The 20,390-nt window shown below is 35.0% G+C and overlaps 1 protein-coding gene across 1 annotated transcript in view; it reads left to right on the top strand.

The window, feature by feature from the left end:
* Positions 1–20,390, top strand: part of Asb3 (ankyrin repeat and SOCS box containing 3) — a 106,673-nt gene that overhangs the window by 33,178 nt on the left and 53,105 nt on the right. The window contains 1 exon segment of the mRNA XM_076833036.2: positions 8,912–9,070. Within this exon segment, the coding sequence (XP_076689151.1) occupies positions 8,912–9,070 (159 nt within the window).

The raw sequence follows: 20,390 nt of genomic DNA, 5'->3' as shown, positions 1-20,390 counted from the left end.
TGGGAAGAAAACTAATAGTGATTGTACACTGATTTCTAAGTTACTATATCAGATGCTTGATTTACATAATTTATCTAGTATATAAATATTGCTGTTAGAGGCCCTGTTATACTTATCGTTTTATTTTATGAAAAGACCAAGGCTCACAGAAGTCAACTTGGCAAATGTTACCAGTAAACTAAGGTATTTAATAATAAACAAACGTATTTGATTTGAACCCACTTCTGATGTTAATGCTCTTGTTTTTTCCTACTAGATCATGCTTCTAACATTTAATTGAAGAAAACATTTATTGTATTGAGTTAATTTAAGCTGAAGGTGAATGTAATACTTCATGTTTTAATACTTACTAAACTATTTACATTTCTTCCCTGTGTACTTCCAGTCAGGTATAATTTCTTAAAATTTAGACTTCTGGGATCCATAGCTTATCAGAACTACCAATCATTACCTTGTGGACAGGAAAGGAGATAATCCTTACTTTTTTTTCAGTAGTGATTTTTTTTTTCTTTTCTTTTTACTTTTTTTTTTTTAGAGACTATTTTGTACAAGATGATTGTTTAAAGATAATTAGAAAAAGAGACTTTGTGCTTCAAATATCAAAAGCTTAAGATATGTTTGTAAAACCCTGTTTGAAGTTAACTATAAAGATTGAATTCTCAAATTATCTCTGGTGACAGAGAAAGGCATTGAAAAACCAGCCTCTACCTCAGAGCAAAGCCTGTCCAAGGAAGGGACATTACCTTTGTCCTTGGAAAGACCCACTGAGCACTCCTAGGCACATTCCCACCCTGCTAAGTTGTTTATCTACAAACAACAGGAGAGATCTGCTGCACCAGGTGTCCCTGACTCAGTCAGGCTAGGTGGGGATCCATAACAACCCCCTAGCAGCCACCAATCAGCATGAGACAGGGAAATACCTGGGATGCCAGATGACCCTCCCAGTAGTTTATGGTGGTTGATAACGTGTTGGGAAACCATGTAGTTCAGCACAAACACCCCTTTTGTCTTAAACCAATCAGTTCAAACAAATCCCCCTCTTGTAGTAACCAATCACCCCTACCCAACTTGTTCCCGCCAGTGAATGTGCTAATCATGTTTTAGAGTTGTTATTTGATTTTCCCGCGGTGTGTGATGATTTGCTATATGATGTATATGAAGTTCCTGCCCTCTCCAAAGAATGTATAAAACTGCTGCAAACCCTGGGCTCGGGGCCTCTCAGCATTACCAGTTGCTGTGTGTGCGCGCGGAGGACGAGCTAGCTCACAATAAACACCTCTTTGCTCTTTACATCAATCTTGGTCTCTGGTGGTCTTTTGGGGTCCTGAATTCGAGCATAACAGCATGAGTTTGAATGTTCTTTTCTATCCTAAAAGCTCATTTATAATATAATGTTATATCACTTGCCCACATCAGAATAGTGATGTATATATTACAGATTTTTTTTTTTTTCCTTTAGCTACTGAGTGATTTTGGGTATGCTTTCAAATAATGGTGTTTGAATTGGCTGTTCAGGTTCATCTGTATTTTCTTTTAGAAATTTTAAGAAACAATTTTATCATCAGTGATTATCCTTTTTCTGAGCTTGATATTTTGGAGGGTAAAGTAGCCAAACATAGTTAGCTAGATGAATAGTTATTATAAATGTTTAAATACAATTTTCTAGCTCTTTTTGTGTTAGAATTGAATATTATGAATTAAACTTAATTTATGTGTATTATATGTAGAGGACTAGAGTAAGGCTATGAAGATAGGAAGTAGGGTTTGTAGAAGGTAGGAAAGCAGCCATATGAATTACTTTAGGAGATGATAACAATTTGGGGCTCAGTCTTCAATGCATTTGGTTGTTTTTTTAATAGCATTCTTAGAGTTGGAACTAATGTCCAGAAATCATCATATTGGGTTATCTGTTTTACCAGCTAGAAAAACTACATTAGAATGAGACAGAAGGCCTTTTAGTTGCTTTAAAAAAATGTTAATTTTAGTTTTAAAATTATTTAAATTATTGTCCTAGACAAGTGCTTTACCACTGAGCCACTACCTAACAAATACTTTTTATTTAGCAAATAAGTCATCTGCTTGTAGTAACTTTTACTTAACTTCATGTTAAATAAGAAAATATGCTGAAATACAAGGAATAGTTGAGAAACTAATGTGACTCCATTTTTAAAAATAAATAAATAACAGCAGCTTCTACCTCAAGGCCTGTCCTAAGGAAGGGGGCGTGACCCTTGTCCTTGGAAAAACCCACAGAGCACTCCTAAGTACATACCCACCCTGCTGAGTTGTTTGTCTGTAAATAACAGGAGAGGTCTGAGGCACTAGGTGTCCCTGACTCAGTTAGGCTAGGTAAGGTCCCATGGCAACCCTCCTAGCAACCTCCAATCAGCCTAAGACAGGGAAAATACCTGGAATGCCAGATGACCCTCAAGTAGTTTATGGTGGTTGATAGCATGTTGGGAAACCATGTAGTTTAGCAGGTACACCCCTCGTGGCCTAAACCAATCAATTCAAACAACTCCCTTCTTGTACTAGCCAATCACCCCTACCCAACTTGTTCTGGCCATTGAATGTGCTAATCAATGTTAAGAGTTGTTGTTTGATTTTCCCGCAGTATGGAATGATTTGCTGTGTGACGTTATGGCACATAGAGTATCTTCCCAAAACCTGTAAAATCTCACTGAACAAAGAACCGGGACTCACTCCCTGGACCGCTGTGTTGGAACGGTTGTGAGTCCAGGCTCGAGCTTGTAATAAAGACTCTTGTGTGCTTGCATCGGATTCGGCTCCTGGAGGTCTATTGGGGTCCTACGAATCTAGTATAACACAGTAACAGAGCTAGAGATGGTTAATGTAAAGCAGAAAGGGGCATGCGAGATCAGGAACCACGGAATGAGAATGAGGCACCAAAAGAAGGTTTATTGGGAGGCGTTCCCAGCCAAGATTCACTGGTCAGGGAAAGGGTGAGGGCCCGAAGACAGGCGCAGAGTGGGGTGGGGGGTTGGGTGGGTTGGCAGGGGAAGGCGAAAACAATGCTAATAAGGGAAACCGGAGGTAGGAGGGCCTAGGCCATCTAAATTGCATCTAAGGACAGCAGGTTGGTCCAGCCAAGTTTAGGGGGATCAAGTTTGTCCTGTGTTCGTCAGGGCTGATTGAGTTGACAGGGCAATTGCATCAGCCTGTAGGAACCTGTGTTTGTTGGTGTCCATTGCCTTGTCAGCTTCTGGGTTGGCCATTTCAGGTCTCTTCAGTCAGGTGGAAAGTTTCCATGCAACAGCCGCTGGGAAAGGGGAGGGGGAAGGGAAGAGCCTGCCGACCTAACAGTTAAATAAGATAGTGAAATAGAGTGATTATGGTTGGATGGGTTCTAGTGACTGCCACTGTTTTGGTATGATGTTGGACAGGTCTTTTAATCCCTTAGTTGTTTACTTGTTCGTTTATTAAGTGGGAATACTCCATTGTGAGACATCCATTCCTTCTTGTTTCTCATGTCCGTCATCCAATCCTTAAACAGTAAATTCTTATGTTTATGTGTCTTATATACCTATGAGCATGCGCGCGCGCGCGCGCGCGCACACACACACACATACACACACACACACACACACTCACACTCACACTCACACACAATCAGACCATTTCTCACTACTATTAATACCTTGGTCTTAGCCACATCATCTTTTCTCCAGAATGTTGCAATAGCATCCTAACATATCTTCTGTTTCTGCCCTGGCTCTGTTCATTCACTATGTCGGAGGGATATATTTAAAATATATCAGAAGGCCCAAGAACCAGGGAAACCATTGTGAATTTAATAGTCTGAGGCCAAAGGCCAGACAGCTAAGGGCCAGGATAGGGGCATGGGTGTAAATCCAGAGTCTAAAGGCTTAGGAACCAGAAACTCTGATGTCCAAGGGTAGAAGATGGTTACTTAAGATAGGGAGGTTAAGAAGAGCAGAAATTTTCCCTCTGCCTTTTAGTCCTATTGGGCCTACTAACAGATTGCATGATTCTTGCTTAATTCTGCACTTAGTCTACTGATTCAAATGCTAATCTCTTTTCAAAACATCCTCATAAATACACCCACTAATTGGTATCATTGGCAGAGTGTTATAGCCTAGTCTTGTCACTGCTGCACAGATGGTTGGCATTGGTCCAGTTTAGATGGACCCAACCCTCAAAGTGTAAGCAAGAAAGATATGCTCATCATGTTTGTCTATCAGGGGAGTCTTTAATTCTCCTACCATTTAAAGTTTCAGTAAGTAGATGAGAAATAGAAACCACTTTGTCTTCCAGTGAGATTAAGTAGACGTTCAAGTATTAGGAAGTTTGATGGGCTGGGGTTGTGGCTAAGTGGTAGAGTGCTTGCCTAGCATGTGTGAAGCACTGGGTTCAATTTTTATCACCACATATAAATAAATAAAACAAAGGTCCATCAACAACTGAAAAAAGTATGATCCATTTCTTTTAAGAAGTTCTCTTGTCAGGCAAGGATGAAATTGAGAGAGTAGTTGATGATGGTCTAGTACAAGTTGGGTAAGATGCCTTTGGAAAAATTCACACATTAATTAAGGGAAGCAGTTTTGTCATTGGAACTTCCATACCCAATTTAGATTGGGTTCTGAAGACTTTCTTAAAATATTTTGGAGATTTTGTCAAATTGACAATGACTCTTACAATCCATAATATTGGAATGATTATAATATATATTTATTAGTGTCTCACAAAAACTCAGGAAACTAAATATATAATTCTGTTGAGCCCCACTGAATTACTGTTATGGAATCTGAGCTCCAGATAGTTCAAGTAATTTACCGAAAGTGTAGTATAGATTATAACTGGCAGAGCAAGAATTGTAGCCTAAATCTTGTAACTCTTAAGATGTTACCTTTCTGGTCCAGTGTTTTAAAGTTAGCTGAGTATATTTGTTTTTCTATAGGTAAAAATTTCAAGGTCTCAGGTTAGTAGTAAATTAATTTCAGTATTTCTCATCTTGAGTGAGAAATGCCTATTCTTTACTTCACAGATAATTGTATCAGAGGTTTTGTTTCTCTTTCATAGGGTAGGTATGTATATATGTCACTAAGGGTGGCCTGCACTGAAGAGATGGGAATTAGGAGTTGGGGTTGTAGTTCAGTGTCAAGAGTGTTGGTCTAGATGTGTTGAGGCCCTGTTTAATCTCCAACACTGGGTGTGCAGTGGTGGAGGGAAGAGGTGGGGATTAAGCTCTATTTCCTTGATGGTGGAACCTCTATATAAATTATTTGGAATCTTCTGTTTGGGAGATTTAGCTCATCTCCTTCTTTCTTCCTTCCATCCATCTGTCTGTCCATCAATAAAATGTTATTTGTTTCTCAAATTGTTTCAGCCATTAGATGCCCTGTCAGATTGAATCCCATGTCCCTTTGACATGGTTTGATTTTTCTTTATTTTTTTTTGAGCATTTTAAAATTTTCTGAACCTACAGTATGCACTGGCTCATTTTATATATTCCTTGCCCTAGCCCGAGAATCAACCATTCTAAGAGACCTGTTTTTTTTTTTGTTGTTGTTGTTGAATGATATTCAAAACCAAGATCTGTGGACTGGATGTTTTCACTCTTACTAGATTGTCACTCATTTTGAAACCCTTTCAGTAGACAGAGTTAGAAAATATATTTATGGATATTTATGTATATACATATATATGTAGTTAAACACATAATTGTACATGTATAACTATAACTATGATTGTATAACTCTACATAATTGTATCTAGCCATCTATACTTATATTGTTAAATTAAATGGGTTAATCCTGATGTCTAGACCCTAGTATGACATTCTAGGTTCATTTTAGCCTTTGCTTAAGAAGCTGGGCTTCAGATTCATAAGCCATTTATTTATTTATTCCATTTTAGTATGCACGTACATAGTGGTTTCAGAATTGCTAAATCTCTACATCTACAGGAAACATCTTTATCAAATAGAGTATAGTGTTTATGTATAGCTCCTTTTGTATTTAGTCTTACAGTTTTTAGTCATAACATTATTTCTCAAAATTATGTGGACCAGCATCTTTTTCCTACCTCCTCAGAATACAATTAAATTTTTATGTTACAATCTGCATTCTATCTTAGTGATACTAGGGTTGAGAATTCTTGACCCAATGACAATAAAAATGAAATTTGGCCAAAGAACATGAACACAAAGGCAGTATGTTGCGGGAGGGGCTTCACCTTGAGAAGAAAGGGAACAGCTCTGATAGATGAAAATCAGGCGGGGCCCCAAATAAAAGTGGGTAAGTGGTTCATGGTAGTGCACATCTGTAACTCCAGCAGTTCAGGAGCCTGAGGCAGGAGGACCCCAAGTTCAAGATCTGCCTTGGCAGCTTAGCAAGAACCTAAGCAACTTGTTAGTAAGGCTCTGCCTCAAAATAAAAGATAAAAAGGACTGGGGATATTGTTCAGTGGTAACATGGATATAGTTCCTGGGTTCAGTCCCAAAAACCAAGGGTTGGGTATGTCTTGCCTTTTATTGAGTTGTTGAGGTAAGGCGGGGAAATATCTTTGAGGTGTTTTGGTCTCTGTGGTCAATTTGATTAGAATATGAGGGTGGGGAAAGGTATGTTACATAAACTGTTGAAAGAGTGGAGAGAGGCAGGGAAAGATTTCAGTGGGTAACAAGTTTGGATTAAAGTCCTAGAGCCTATATACCCTTTTGTCCCAGACTGTCTCCCTAGGATTTCCCTTTCCACCTACCTCCAGATTGATTAAAAAAAAAAAAATTAATTCTGCCTGCTGTAAATTAGTATACTCTTTTGTCTTAAAGCATAGTACTTAAATGATTGAGATTATATTCTCTTTTTCCCCTAATGGAAGAGAATATGTATCCTTCTTTCTCTAACAGGGACTCCTTTAAAGTTGGTTTACAGGTTTAACTTTCCAATTGTCATCCTTTTCAGTCTGCTTTTCTTCTACTTTTTTTTTTTTTTTTTCTTCTACTTTTTTTTTAAATTAATTGTCATGTTGAGGATTGAATCCTGGGCCTCTTGCCTGCTAGGCAGACACTCTACTACTGAGCTACTTCTCAAAACCCTCTTCTATTTATTTCTCCTCTACTCCTGTCTGCATTGTAGCAGTACCACATTATTTTACTGTTTTTAACTTGAAGACATGATTTAATGCATAAATCCAGGCTACCCTACAATGCTTGTCTTGTTTATTTTTCTAAATTCTTTGTTATTATTACCTGTCTTACTTCACACTCAAACATCTGGAATCATTTTACCAAGTATAAAACCAACAAACAGTTCAAAACCAACAAATAGTTCTACTGGCATTTTAATTATAATTATATTAAATGTATGAATTATTTTGGGAAGAATTGGTGTCTTCATAATATTGAAGTTTCCCACTTAAGAACTCAATGTATATCAATTATTTATATACATATCTATGTGTTCCTAGTTGTTCATATCATTTGTATTCACAAAACTATAAGGTTTTGTGACAAAAAAATCTTAATTGTATTCCACATGTAATACATTAAATACTAATCTCTAATTGATCTAAATAAACTCATCTTAATAAATACCAATTTCTGACTAATTTCTGAAACACTTTTTCTGTGATAAGGCACTTTAAAATATGACTATTCTGCTTGCCATTTAGTATTCTGTAAAGTCTGAGATTGTTTTCTTTAAATACTTATAGCTTGCTTTTGAACTTTATAGCTTGGTCTGCCTATTTTATCAGTGAGTTATAATTACAAGAAAAGCTTAAAATAGATGACTGCTTTAGGATCATTAGTTTCTATTCTGGTATTTCAGGAAAATATTTTAGAAGTTTTTTTGTTTGTTTTATTACCACTCTCAGAAAAGCCTTCACCATTCAGCCTCTACCATAGAGTCCATTCTTCTGATATGGGCTTAGAATTTTATTGTTTTGGTAAGTAAGTCACCTCTCAGTATTATCTTTTGCTGTATTTAAAATTTTTTAATGTAGATATTATTTATATAATTTGAATGTTACTTGAACTTTTAGTTTTTCATTACAAATGCATTCCTTAAATTAATTCAGAAGTTTCTCTTAAACATATGTAATTGGTTTGTTTAGGGTGTGTTTTATTCTTTCGGAAAGGCAATTTTCACTAACTAAGGCTACCTTAAGTTAGAAAGGGTATATTTAAAATTGCCTTTATAGTGTTAGTTAAGTACAGTGCTAGAGGTGAGACCATTTTCTTCCTCGATTTAGAAATAAATTTAAAAATTGAACCAAACTTATTAATGTTTCAGTAAATCTTGCTTAAGCAAATATTTGGTGCTGCATCCTCCTTAGATCTTGATGTTGTGTGACCTTTGATTTTCTGCCCCTTCCCTCCTGCTCCCTACCAAGAATTAGAGAAGAGAAAATTAAAGTGAATGGGCAGAATTTGTGTGGTAAGAAAATCAAAGAACTGTTGACAATAGGATCCCTGTAGAACTTCTCCTTGGTTTACCAGAGTTTTGAACTATGAGACCTATAATTAAAATATCTTTTTTTTTTAGTTGTTGATAGACCTTTATTTATTTATATGTGAGGCTTGAACCCAGCGTCTCACACATGTCAGGCAAGTGTGCTACCGCTAAGTCCCAGCCCCAGCCCTAGCCCCAGACCTATAATTTATAAGTTAACTTTTAATATTTCATTAAATTCCTCTCATAATCTTTTTTTGTTATTGTTGTTATTGTTTTAAATTTTTTGTTGTAAATGGACACAATACTTTTATTTAATTTATTTTTTTTGTGATGCTCAGGATTGAACCCAGTGACTCATGTGTGAGGCAACGCTCCACCACTAAGCTACAACTCCACCTCTCCTCTGATAATCTTTGCTTTTCAAGCAAAGTAGTAAGTAATAATCTTCTGATTGATGAGATTTTGTTCTTCCATAGATTCTTCTGAAAACTACATTAAGACAAAGACTTTTGAAGGCTTCTGTGCGTTACATCTTGCTGCAAGTCAAGGACATTGGAAGATCGCACAGATTCTTTTAGAAGCTGGGGCAGATCCAAATGCAACTACTTTAGAAGAAACCACGCCATTGTTTTTAGGTGATGTATGCTATTTAGGGTCTAGATGTGATTTATTGTTTTTTAGAGAAACTAGTTTAAATTTATAGTATGTTGGGGCTGGGGATGTGGCTCAAGCGGTAGCACACTCACCTGGCATGCGTGCGGCCCGGGTTCGATTCTCAGTACCACATACAAACAAAGATGTTGTGTCCGCCGAAAACTAAAAAATAAATATTAAAATTCGTTCTCTCTCTCTCTCCATCTCTCACTCTTGCCGCTGTCTCTGGCTGGGCACAAGATCACGAGCCACTCAAACAGGAACAAACTTTATTTGAAAGAACCGCCAATAATACGTCCGTGCCTGGGAAGCCTTTTTATCCACCCACGCGGTGTTCTGCCGGTTCCTTCCCGGAACTCTAGCGCAAGCGCCTCCCCGGAATTCCCTCCTACTGCACTTTCCCAACCAATGGGAACTCTCCAGGAGTCCCGAAGCAGGAGTCCGGTATCCATATGAATGTAATTTTTAACATAATCGTATCATCTCAATGGCTAGCTGGCATCACCTTTCAATCAAAAATGCCATGCATCATATTAATTGGCTGTGGCTCCCAGCACACTCTCTCTTTAAAAAAAAAATTTATAGTATGCTTCTATTATATTACCACTTATATGATTCTAAAACTGAAGTATTTTGATTGGTTCCCTCTTATTTTCTACTCTGGGTGGTGGTGTCTGGAACTTTATGTTTATTTAAAGTTGTAAAATCTGTTCTGAATTGTGGTCACCATCATTGTTCTCAGTGTAGTTCTGAAACTAGGTAGTACTGAAATTGTAGCAATAGTTACAAGGTTACCTGTGAATGTTTTATGTTGCATTTTCTTTTTCTGAGCATTATGAATTTAAGCTTTTATGGAAGAAATCACCAGCTAATCCCTTAATGACAGCTCATTTGTTGCTTATGTTGATTACTATGCAGACTTCTTCAATTGTGAAGTACTTTATTTAATTCCTTAAGTATGATGACCTGAATATGAGTGATACACTTCTAATCACTGTTTTTTTCCCTCCTGCCTTCCTTTGATCCTGTTTATCTTCAGGGACATTTGTCTCAGAAAGTTGAATGGAACTGAGAAAATTAAGAGAATAAAACATTTGGGATAGAATCAGTGTATCTAAGACTATAGTTTTGGTCCTGGCACATATAGTTTGTATGTTCACTTATTTACCTTATGCTTCAGTTTTCTCACTTATAATAGTACCCACCTAAGCTTTGTTACTGGCCTGAGAATAAAATTAAATGGCTCTGGAAGTATCTTTTTTTTCTTAGGAACTTAAAAATATTTATTTAAAAATTTTATGTATGGTAAAATTCACTCTCTTTAGTATAGAGTTCTATGACTCTTGATGTATGAATAAAATTCTATAATGATAACAAGTAAGATATAAAACCTTTCTAGTACCCCAAGATTCCATCTTGCTGTTTTTAATCAACCCGCCCCACCTCAGTACCCACTCTTTTGTTCTCATTCCTGTAGTTTTATTTTTTAAAAATATTTTTTTAGTTGTCAATAGGCCTTTATTTTTATTTATTTATATGTGGTGCTTAGAGTCAAACCTAGTACCTTACACATGCTAGGCAAGTGCTCTACCACAGAGCCACAGCCCTTTAGTTTGCTTTTTGCAGAATATCAAATATGTATATGAAATAACATACTGTGTAACCTTTGAGACTGGCATCTTTGACCTAGCATAATGCTTTTGAGATTCATCTTCATTGTTACATATACTAGTATTCCATTCCTTTTTATTGCTGAATAATATTCTATCGTATGGTGTCTCATTCTTAGGTATGGTCACCATTGAACTCAAGTCTAAATGTAGACCAAAACTTTACTATTCCACTGTTTCTAATGGGAATATCTTCCCTATATAGAACTCACCAGCATATAAATAAAACTGAGCTTTGGAAGGAACTCTTTTCTTTGATAGCAGGAGGAATCAAAATGAGAAAAGTCCACAAGAAAGGGGAAATTCAGGAAACTTCTAATTTTTCTATATGAAAAATTGTCCTTCTGGAATTTTGTTACCTAACACATAGTTAGGAGTTTGTTTTAGTAAGGAAGTCAGCTCCCTTTTTTCTTTTCTTTACCTTGCCTTCTCTTTCTGCTTTCTGTCCCTTCCTTTTGCTCCATACCCATGTACATAGTAAGTATTCTAAGGATAGTTTATAAAACTGCTTCCAAAATAAAAACACCTCTGTCTATGTCTGTCTGTCTGTCTATCTATCCATTCATCCATATTTTTTTGGGGGGGATTCCAGGGATTGAATTCAGGGGCACTCGACCACTGAGCCACATCCCCAGCCCTATTTTTTTTTTTCTATTTTATTTAGAGACACGGTCTCTCTGAGTTGCATAGTGCCTTCCTTTTGCTGAGGCTTGCTTTAAACTCATGATCTTCCTGCCTCAGCCTTCTGAGCTACTGTGATTACAGGGATGTGCACTGTACCTGGCAACATCTTTATTTATAAATAAAGTGAAAACCCAGCTAGTTAGGTAGTAAATTCTTTTCTTATTTTGTTGGAGATAAAAACAAACAAACATGGATAAGTTGTAGACTCAAATCCAATCCAATGTGCCTTTATAGAATGATTTCTATGGGAACTGCACAGCATGTACTTTTTACTTTTGATGGATTATTTTTCATTTCTTTGTTTTGAGTCTCTGATTATTCTGTGTAACAGTTAGTGTTAAACATAGCAGTAATATTTAATGAAAGTGAAGTGTTTTTATACAGTGTTATGTAAGATTGCCTATTTCAGTATTTAACTGTGAAATGTGTTATTCTTTAGCTTTCATGGCATATCTTTTAACTTCAATTCTGTAGCTGTATACCAAAATTGGAACAAATCACCATTTGTTTCACTTTTCACTAATATCTTTATGGATAAGTGATCTTGCCTAAGGCTATTTGTAGAGAAGCCAAGAACTTTGAAATTTAATATGCATCTATCTTAATATATTTTATATTGATCTTTATTCTTGGAGTTATTTTTTTCAATTGAAAGATCAATCATCTTTCCTAGGAATTTAAGCATTTTTACTTGAGGACATGTTAGTTTCTTAAAAATATGGGTTTGAGTTTTCCCAGGTCAAAAGTATGGAATTCACTAAAAGTTGTGCTTGCTTTACATGCAGAAGGCCCTGGGTTCAATCCCCTAGCATCACAAAAATAAATAAATAAATTGAATAAATAAAAGTACTGATTTTATGTTCAAGTATTTGCTTTTATCTCTGTTTATATAGTCTTATGTTTCTTGATGTAACTTTTTATTATCTCAAACTCTTTTGTGTTTTAAGACAATATCTTTTAGTTCCTTAATATAAGCAGTTATGAATCTAGGATATTTATTATTCTTGTTTTGCTTTCATGCAGTAAAATTTAGTTATACACTCTATCAATTTATTGTCATATTTGATAGATTAAAACCTCCAGCATTTAAAGATCAGATCAGTGTTCTTATTTTCTTTCTTTTTAAAAAATTTTAATTGTTGATAGATCTTTATTTTATTTATTTATTTATATATGGTGTTGAGAATTGAACCCAGTGCCTCACACATGCCAGGCAAGTGCTGTACTACTGAGCCACAAACCCAGCCCTGTCCTTATTTTCTTATGTAACTCTTTTTTTTCTCCTTTTCTTTTCCAACTTTTGTCATCTGTCTCATATTTGCATTGTCAGTTGAAATAGCATTTTCCTTTATGTTCTGTCATCTGAAATAATTTTATTTTATTTTTAGTTATATAGTTAAACAGCTTAGAAATGTATCACCAGTTATTTTGCTGTGGTTTTTCCAGCTTTACTTGATTAACTAAATTCTTCCTTAAACAGAGCCTTCCAAAAGGATTTATGTAAATAGTATTGCCTAGGTTCTGGTCAAAATTGAAATAATTATTTCATACTTGAACAACAGTTTGTTTAGGCACAAAATCTTTGAGTCACACTTTCTTTCCTTAAGAACTTTCTATGTGTGTACGTGGTTATGGGAGATCAAACCTAGATTTTACATATGTTAAGCAAGTAATCTCTCTACCACTGAGCTACATTCCAGCCCTTTCTTAAGAACTTTTTTTTATACAATTACATTTAAATAATATTTTGTTTTTCTAGAAGATGAGAATATTAATGCATTGAGAAGGAAAAGCTTATATGAATTATTTTTGGATGCATTCTTATTTTGATATACTGTCCACATAAACATTAAAGTTATATGTAAAAATTTATATAAAAAGAAAGTAATTTAAAAAAGAACTCTTTTTAAAACTTTTTTAAAAAAAATTTGTTCTTTGTTCTTTTTAGATATACATGACAGTAGGGTGTATTTTGACATATATAACTGGAGTATAACTTATACTATTTAGGATCCCATTCTTGTGGTTGTACATAATGTGGTCATGTATTCATTTATTTATTTATTTATTTATTTTTTTAAACAGAGAGTGAGAGAGGGGGAGAGAGAGAGAGAGAGAGAGAGAGAGAGAGAGATAATTTTTAATATTCATTTTTTCTTTTTTGGCGGACACAACATCTTTGTTTGTGTGTGGTGTTGAGGATCGAACCCGGGCTGCACGCATGCCAGGCGAGTGCGCTACCGCTTGAGCCACATCCCCAGCCCATCATGTATTCATTTATGAACATAGGAAAGTATATCTGATTCATTCTATTGTCTTTCCTAATCCCATCTCCCCTCCCTTCCTGGTGATCCATTCTCAGAGCTGAAATCTGAGGCTAGCCTAATTTTCTTTTCTTTTTTGTGTCAATAGTTTTCCATGTCTGTACTATATTAGTTTTCTCTAAGACAGGGTATACCCTTTCAATATTTGGATGCAGATTTTTAGAAAACTTTTAGTAAATATTTGTAGAATTATAACTTTAAATATTAATCTGTTCAGTTATTATGTTGGTGTTTTGAGTTCAGATTATTCATAAGTTATTATCTATTTGTTAATCTTCTCTCTCTAGTCTGCTTTCTCTTTATTTTTATTTTACTTTTCCTGTTTTTTTTTTTTTTTTTTTTTAAAGAGAGAGTGAGAGAGGGAGAGAGAGAGAGAGAATTTTTAATATTTATTTTTTAGTTCTCGGTGGACACAACATCTTTGTTTGTATGTGGTGCTGAGGATCGAACCCGGGCCGCACGCATGCCAGGCGAGCGCGCCACAACTTGAGCCACATCCCCAGCCTACTTTTCCTGTTTTTAAAAAATCCTCTCGGGGGCTGGGGATGTGGCTCAAGTGGTAGCGCGCTCGCCTTGCATGCGTGCGGCCCGGGTTCGATTCTCAGCACCACAAACAAAGATGTTGTGTCCGCCAATAACTAAAAAATAAATATTAAAAAATTCTCTCTCTCTCTCTCTCTCTCTCTCTCTCTCTCTCTCTCTCTCTCTCCTCTCTCACTCTCTCTTAAAAAAAATAAAAAATAAAAAAAAAAATCCTCTCGGGGCTGGGGATACAGCTCAGTTGGTAGAGTGCTTACCTCACCTGTACAAGGCTCTGGGTTCAATCCCCAGCACCACACACAGATACACACACACACACACACACACACACACACAAATCCTGTATGTTCCTTTCTAGAAATATTTATAGTGTTTCTTCAATTTCAACTGCATTTCTATGATGATTTTGTTTTCCTAGGTCTTTTGTGAATTCTTTGAGTTTGCATATGTCATTTCCTATCATATAATAATCTTTTACCTTGAACACTTTTATTTTGGTGTTATGCTGTGTTTCACAGAGGCAATTGCTTCATTCACTTCTTTTTAAAAAACTTAAAGCACAAGTTTAGCTATAATTTTCATTCACTTATTGGAAATATTTTATGATAGTTTTTATTAAGTATTTTTCCTGTAACTTTCTTTCTTTTTCTTATATCTTTTATTGGGATTTGTACTGATTTCTTTTGTGATAATTCATCTTAGCAATATGTGTTATATTGCTTGACCAACTATTTTCAGGAGGTACATAATGGGAAGTAGCTGGAGTTGCATACCATACTAGCTAGGGTTTTCTTTCAATTCAGAGTTTTTGAGTGTGAGTTTATTTAGCTAGTATCTTTTACCAATCAATGGGGATTGGCTGCTTTGGGTTTTTGCAATGCATTTTCCCTTCTGTGATAGTAGAAGCAGACTGTTCTCAAAAATATGGCTTTTTAGTGTGATTGCCTGTTTAGACCCAACTCCTTCGATTTTCATATTTCAGTTGAATCCAGAGAAGTTCCTGCTTGGCAGCCCAGATATCTCTTCCTACTACTGGGGATTTATATTTTACACCTCAGATGGAATTTCTCACCTTAGAGAAGTGTTGGTTGCTAGCTTTTTCTAGCAAAGAAAGAAAGACATTTGTAGCTAAGACATTTCCTCCCTTTTTCCCATAAGTACACAGAATTGATCTTTATTCTTTTGGAGGTACTTTTAAAACTATTTTTGATCTAGAGTTCAAAAATTTAAAACTAGGATGAATCTTTGTTTTGCTAAAAACAAAGTATTTTTTAATTTCATTTTCCTTTGCTGATTTTGCATTAATTGGGTTTGGATGATTTTTAAGAAAGTGAGTAGAAATGTGTACATTGTGCTATAATATTAAAATTGGAAGTCCATATTAATTTTTAACCTAAGACAGAAATTCTTGATTTTAGCATTTTTTCAATAATTGAGTAGTTTATTTTATGGAAACTGATCTATAAACCCCTAGATCAGCTCTGATACAGTACAGTCTCTGTTCTAATTAGGTATCATGCAGCAATGCTACTGAAAATATCAGTCTGTTTGTATAAGAGACTTGAGCCAGAAGTTATTGTGTTGTCTCCTTCATCAAGGAAGTCTTATCTCAAGAAAAAAATGTCCGCTGAACTAAACAGTGTGCTTAGGGATGTAGTTGGTTCATATTCTTTTTATTTTTATTTTTTTATTGTTGAAAATGATATTGGTGGTTTATTTTTTTATTTTTTATTGGTTGTTCAAAACATTACAAAGCTCTTGACATATCATATTTCATACATTAGATTCAAGTGGGTTATGAACTCCCATTTTTACCCCAAATACAGATTGCAGAATCACATGGGTTACACATCCACAATTTTACATAATGTCCTATTAGTAACTGTTGTATTCTGCTACCTTTCTTATCCTCTACTATCCCCACTCCCCTCCCCTCCCATCTTCTCTCTCTACCCCATCTACTGTAATTCATTTCTCTCCTTGTTTATTTTCCCATTTCCCTCACAACCTCTTATATGTAGCATTTTATCTGATCATAATGGAATGAAACTGGAAATCAATGATAAAAGAAGGAAGGAAAAATCCTACATCACATGGAAAATGAACAATATGTTACTGAATGATCAATGGGTTACAGAAGACATAAAGGAGGAAATAAAAAAATTCTTAGAGATAAATGAAAATACAGACACAACATATCGGAATCTATGGGACACAATGAAAGCAGTTTTAAGAGGGAAATTCATCGCCTGGAGGTCATTCCTCAAAAAAAGGAAAAACCAACAAATAAATGAGCTCACACTTCATCTCAAAGCCCTAGAAAAGGAAGAGCAAAACAACAGCAAATGTAGCAGAAGGCAAGAAATAATTAAAATCAGAGCAGAAATCAACGAAATTGAAACAAAAGAAAATATTGAAAAAATTAACAAAACTAAAAGTTGGTTCTTCGAAAAAAAAAAAAATAAGGTCGACAGACCCTTAGCCATGCTAACGAAGAGAAGAAGAGAGAGAACTCAAATTACTAACATACGGGATAAAAAAGGCAATATCACAACAGATGCTACAGAAATACAGAAGACAATTTGAAATTATTTTGAAAACCTATGTTCCAATAAAATAGAAGATAGTGAAGACATCGATAAATTTCTTAAGTCATATGATTTGCCCAGACTGAGTCAGGAGGATACACACAATTTGAACAGACCAATATCAATGGATGAAATAGAAAAAGCAATCAAAAGACTACCAACCAAGAAAAGCCTAGGACCGGATGGGTATACAGCGGAGTTTTACAAAACCTTTAAAGAAGAATTAATACCAATACTTTTCAAGTTATTTCAGGAAATAGAAAAAGAGGGAGCTCTTCCAAATTCATTCTATGTTGGTTCATATTCTGATCAAACCTTTATACCTTTTTAAGGACTGATAACAGTCTGCAGATTGATAGCCAGTTTGTGGATGATATTAAGTAGCATAGTTATACAGTATGCCTATGTGGCAAATTGGGTTATTAATGCAATTGTCTCTTTGTTCTTCATGATTATTATTGCTATCAGTCAACTAATTTTATGTGATTATTACTGGTTAGAATGACTGAAATACAAGGATTGCTTCTACATAAATAGCATTCCTTGATCCATATACTTTTTCTTTGATAAGGAATCCTCAGTAATCATTTATTTCTCTAAGTCTTTTATTTTTGTTTGTTTTTTGTGATGCTGATGATAAAATCCAGGACCTTGCATATACTAGACAAGCATCCTAGTCCCATTTCTATGAGTCTTAATATGGATCATATTTAGAGAGTTGGCTCCTGTAAAGAGAATCCTGCTGTATTAATGCTTCAAAAACTTGAATAATTACCAAAAATTATAGAATTCAGCGGTATACCCCTAGAATAAGATATAAATGTAGGGATATGTTTTCTTTTTTCTTTTTTTTTTTAAGAGAGAGAGAGAGAGAGAGAGAGAGAATTTTTTAATATTTATTTTTTTTAGTTTTATCGGCGGACACAACATCTTTGTATGTGGAGCTGAGGATCGAACCCGGGCCGCACGCATGCCAGGCGAGCGCGCTACCGCTTGAGCCACATCCCCAGCCCAAGGGATATGTTTTCTTAATCAAATGTTTCTTATAACTTTCTGTTGCTGTGGTGACACATGGAAAAGTAATCGCTATATAGTAGGATAGTGAAATTTTAGGTTTTTGTCTTCTAATACATGTGGTTGAGGATGTATTTTTTTTGGATGTGGTCTTTGATGTCTAATTGCCCATTAGACTTTTTCCTCCTAGAAGCCATGAGCCATGTCAGTGATAGCATGTAGAATTCAATTGGGTATTTTCATTATGTTACTAACATGAGTTTTGCCCATGAGGTCAGGGTTTTCCCCATCAGTATACATCTTTAAGATTATTAACCAATGGGAAAACATGAGGAAATTAATAATATATAACTTTTCATTATAATTCTAGAAAAAGATTTTCTACATATCAGTAAAATTCACTTTAGACTAAAGATAAACATTTTTTGAATACATCTAAAACTATAGATAGAGGATGATTTGACATTATGTATCCGTCTTTGGTGGCGAAGCCTCAATTTATAATCATTCTGATTATAAGCTTTAGTTATTAAAAACGTAACTGTGAACAGAATCAGTGACATTCTTGAAATAATGGAAAATTCTGTATCCTTGCCGGTCACGTTCCCAGAGAGAAGGATTACAACTAATACATGACATCAATAGGAGTTATATTGGCACTTTATTAGTTTTTTTGTCTTGAATATTGGTAAAATCTTACAAAAACACAAACTTGAAATTATATAGAATAATACTAGCAATGCTAGAAAAAACTGTCATTGTAACATAGTTTCTATTCTAGTGCCACCAGATGTCAGTGTAACCACAGGACCAGAGAAAAACTGTAGTTAAATGGCTTATAAATGGTGCTTTTGGTTCATAAAAGGGGTAGTATGAGAAAAGTTTTACATAATCTAGGATTACAATCTAGGATTACAAGACCATTTTATTGTAAATTGTGTAGAAAAATGAAGTAAGTACTTAATGGAGAATAGAGTATATGTAGAACTCAAAAAAGCATAAATGTAATTAAAATTCATACATAATTCCAATGTACTAAAAGAATACATATGTGATCTCTGGGATTCTCAGAACTATTGGCAATTCCCTGCTACAACTAGGGGAGTTGGAAAACTCACAGTTATGCTGTTCATTGAAGCCTCATTGACTGGTGTTTCTTAGAATCACTGTCAAAATCTGAGCCTCAAAATTTTATTTTCTAATATATATATAGAACTCACTGTACTGTAATTTGTGGTTGGTACAAATTATCTGTAGTACACAGAGGCACATTAAGCATTTTTTAAAAATTAGTGCTTTATAATTATACATAGTAGTAAAACTCATTGTTACATATTTTTACATTCACACAACAGAACAATATAATTTTGGTCAAGTTTGTCCCAAGTAAGCATTTTTCAAAAGAGCATTCACTAAGATAATTATATTCTAAAAATATCTGATTTTTTTGTAAGTATTTTTTAGTTGTAGTTGACATAATACCTTTTATTTATTTATTTATTTTTTTAATGTGGTACTGAGGATCGAACCCAGGGCCTTGCACTTGCTAGGCGAGCGCTCTACCTGAGCCGCAACCCCAGCCCCAAAATATCTGATTTTTAAACGTTTACTCTTTAACAAATGCTATATTGAATAAGATTATTATTTACTAATAATAATTTAGTACTTAAACACATATGTGTATATCAGCCCTTATTTTCCCACATGGAATCTTGAGTCCATTTCTTCATGAAGTCTTCATATAGGGCTTGTGACTGAATCTAATGTGTTACATACCACAAATGAGTTTTATCTTTGGTTGAAAGTCTTGGGTGAGACAAAGGGTACTTCTGGTTCTTCCATTTCTCATTTTCAAATAATTGTTGCGATGTATATGCCTACTTAGATTACTTTTTATTTTCTTCTTTTCCCCTCTAATTTAGGAAATGTAAAACTTTTTTTTTCTTTAAAAATATAAAGTGTTTCCCAAGAAATTATTGTAGGAAATGATAGTCTCATGTCATTCTTGCTTTCTTAAACTTTTGTACTGAAAGCTTCCTTCAGTACTATGATGTGTGGTTGGAGGTACAGTGTTTCTACCCTCGGAGCTTGTGGTTTTTCTCTTCTGTCTCAGCTGGATAAAGTCTTACAGTCATTACCTGTCTGAATTGAAGACAGGATAATTTTTCCCACTTCTCTCTGTATCTGGGACATTTTGAGCTCTACCCCCCAAAATATTTTGTTCCTATTCCTTATTTGTGGACTCTGGATACTGGTGAAATACCAGATATTATGATTCTTCCTTTTTTTTTTTTTCCTTTCTAGGAACCCATGCTACATTTCTAAGTTCTAGATTTACACATTTCCTTTCTCTAATTGAACATTTATCACAAGACATAGTGGTTGCAACTGATGACATGGCTTCTTGTTTCCAATTTCAGACATATATCTTGGAAATAGATATTTTAAGTTAAATTCCAATTTAGTTATATTCTAAATGTT

The sequence above is a fragment of the Callospermophilus lateralis genome, chromosome 14 (genome assembly GCF_048772815.1).
Source record: "Callospermophilus lateralis isolate mCalLat2 chromosome 14, mCalLat2.hap1, whole genome shotgun sequence".
NCBI classification, from domain to species: domain Eukaryota; kingdom Metazoa; phylum Chordata; class Mammalia; order Rodentia; family Sciuridae; genus Callospermophilus; species Callospermophilus lateralis.
The sequence above is the reverse complement of the archived record's forward strand: the minus strand, read 5'-3'. Positions and strand labels throughout refer to the sequence as shown.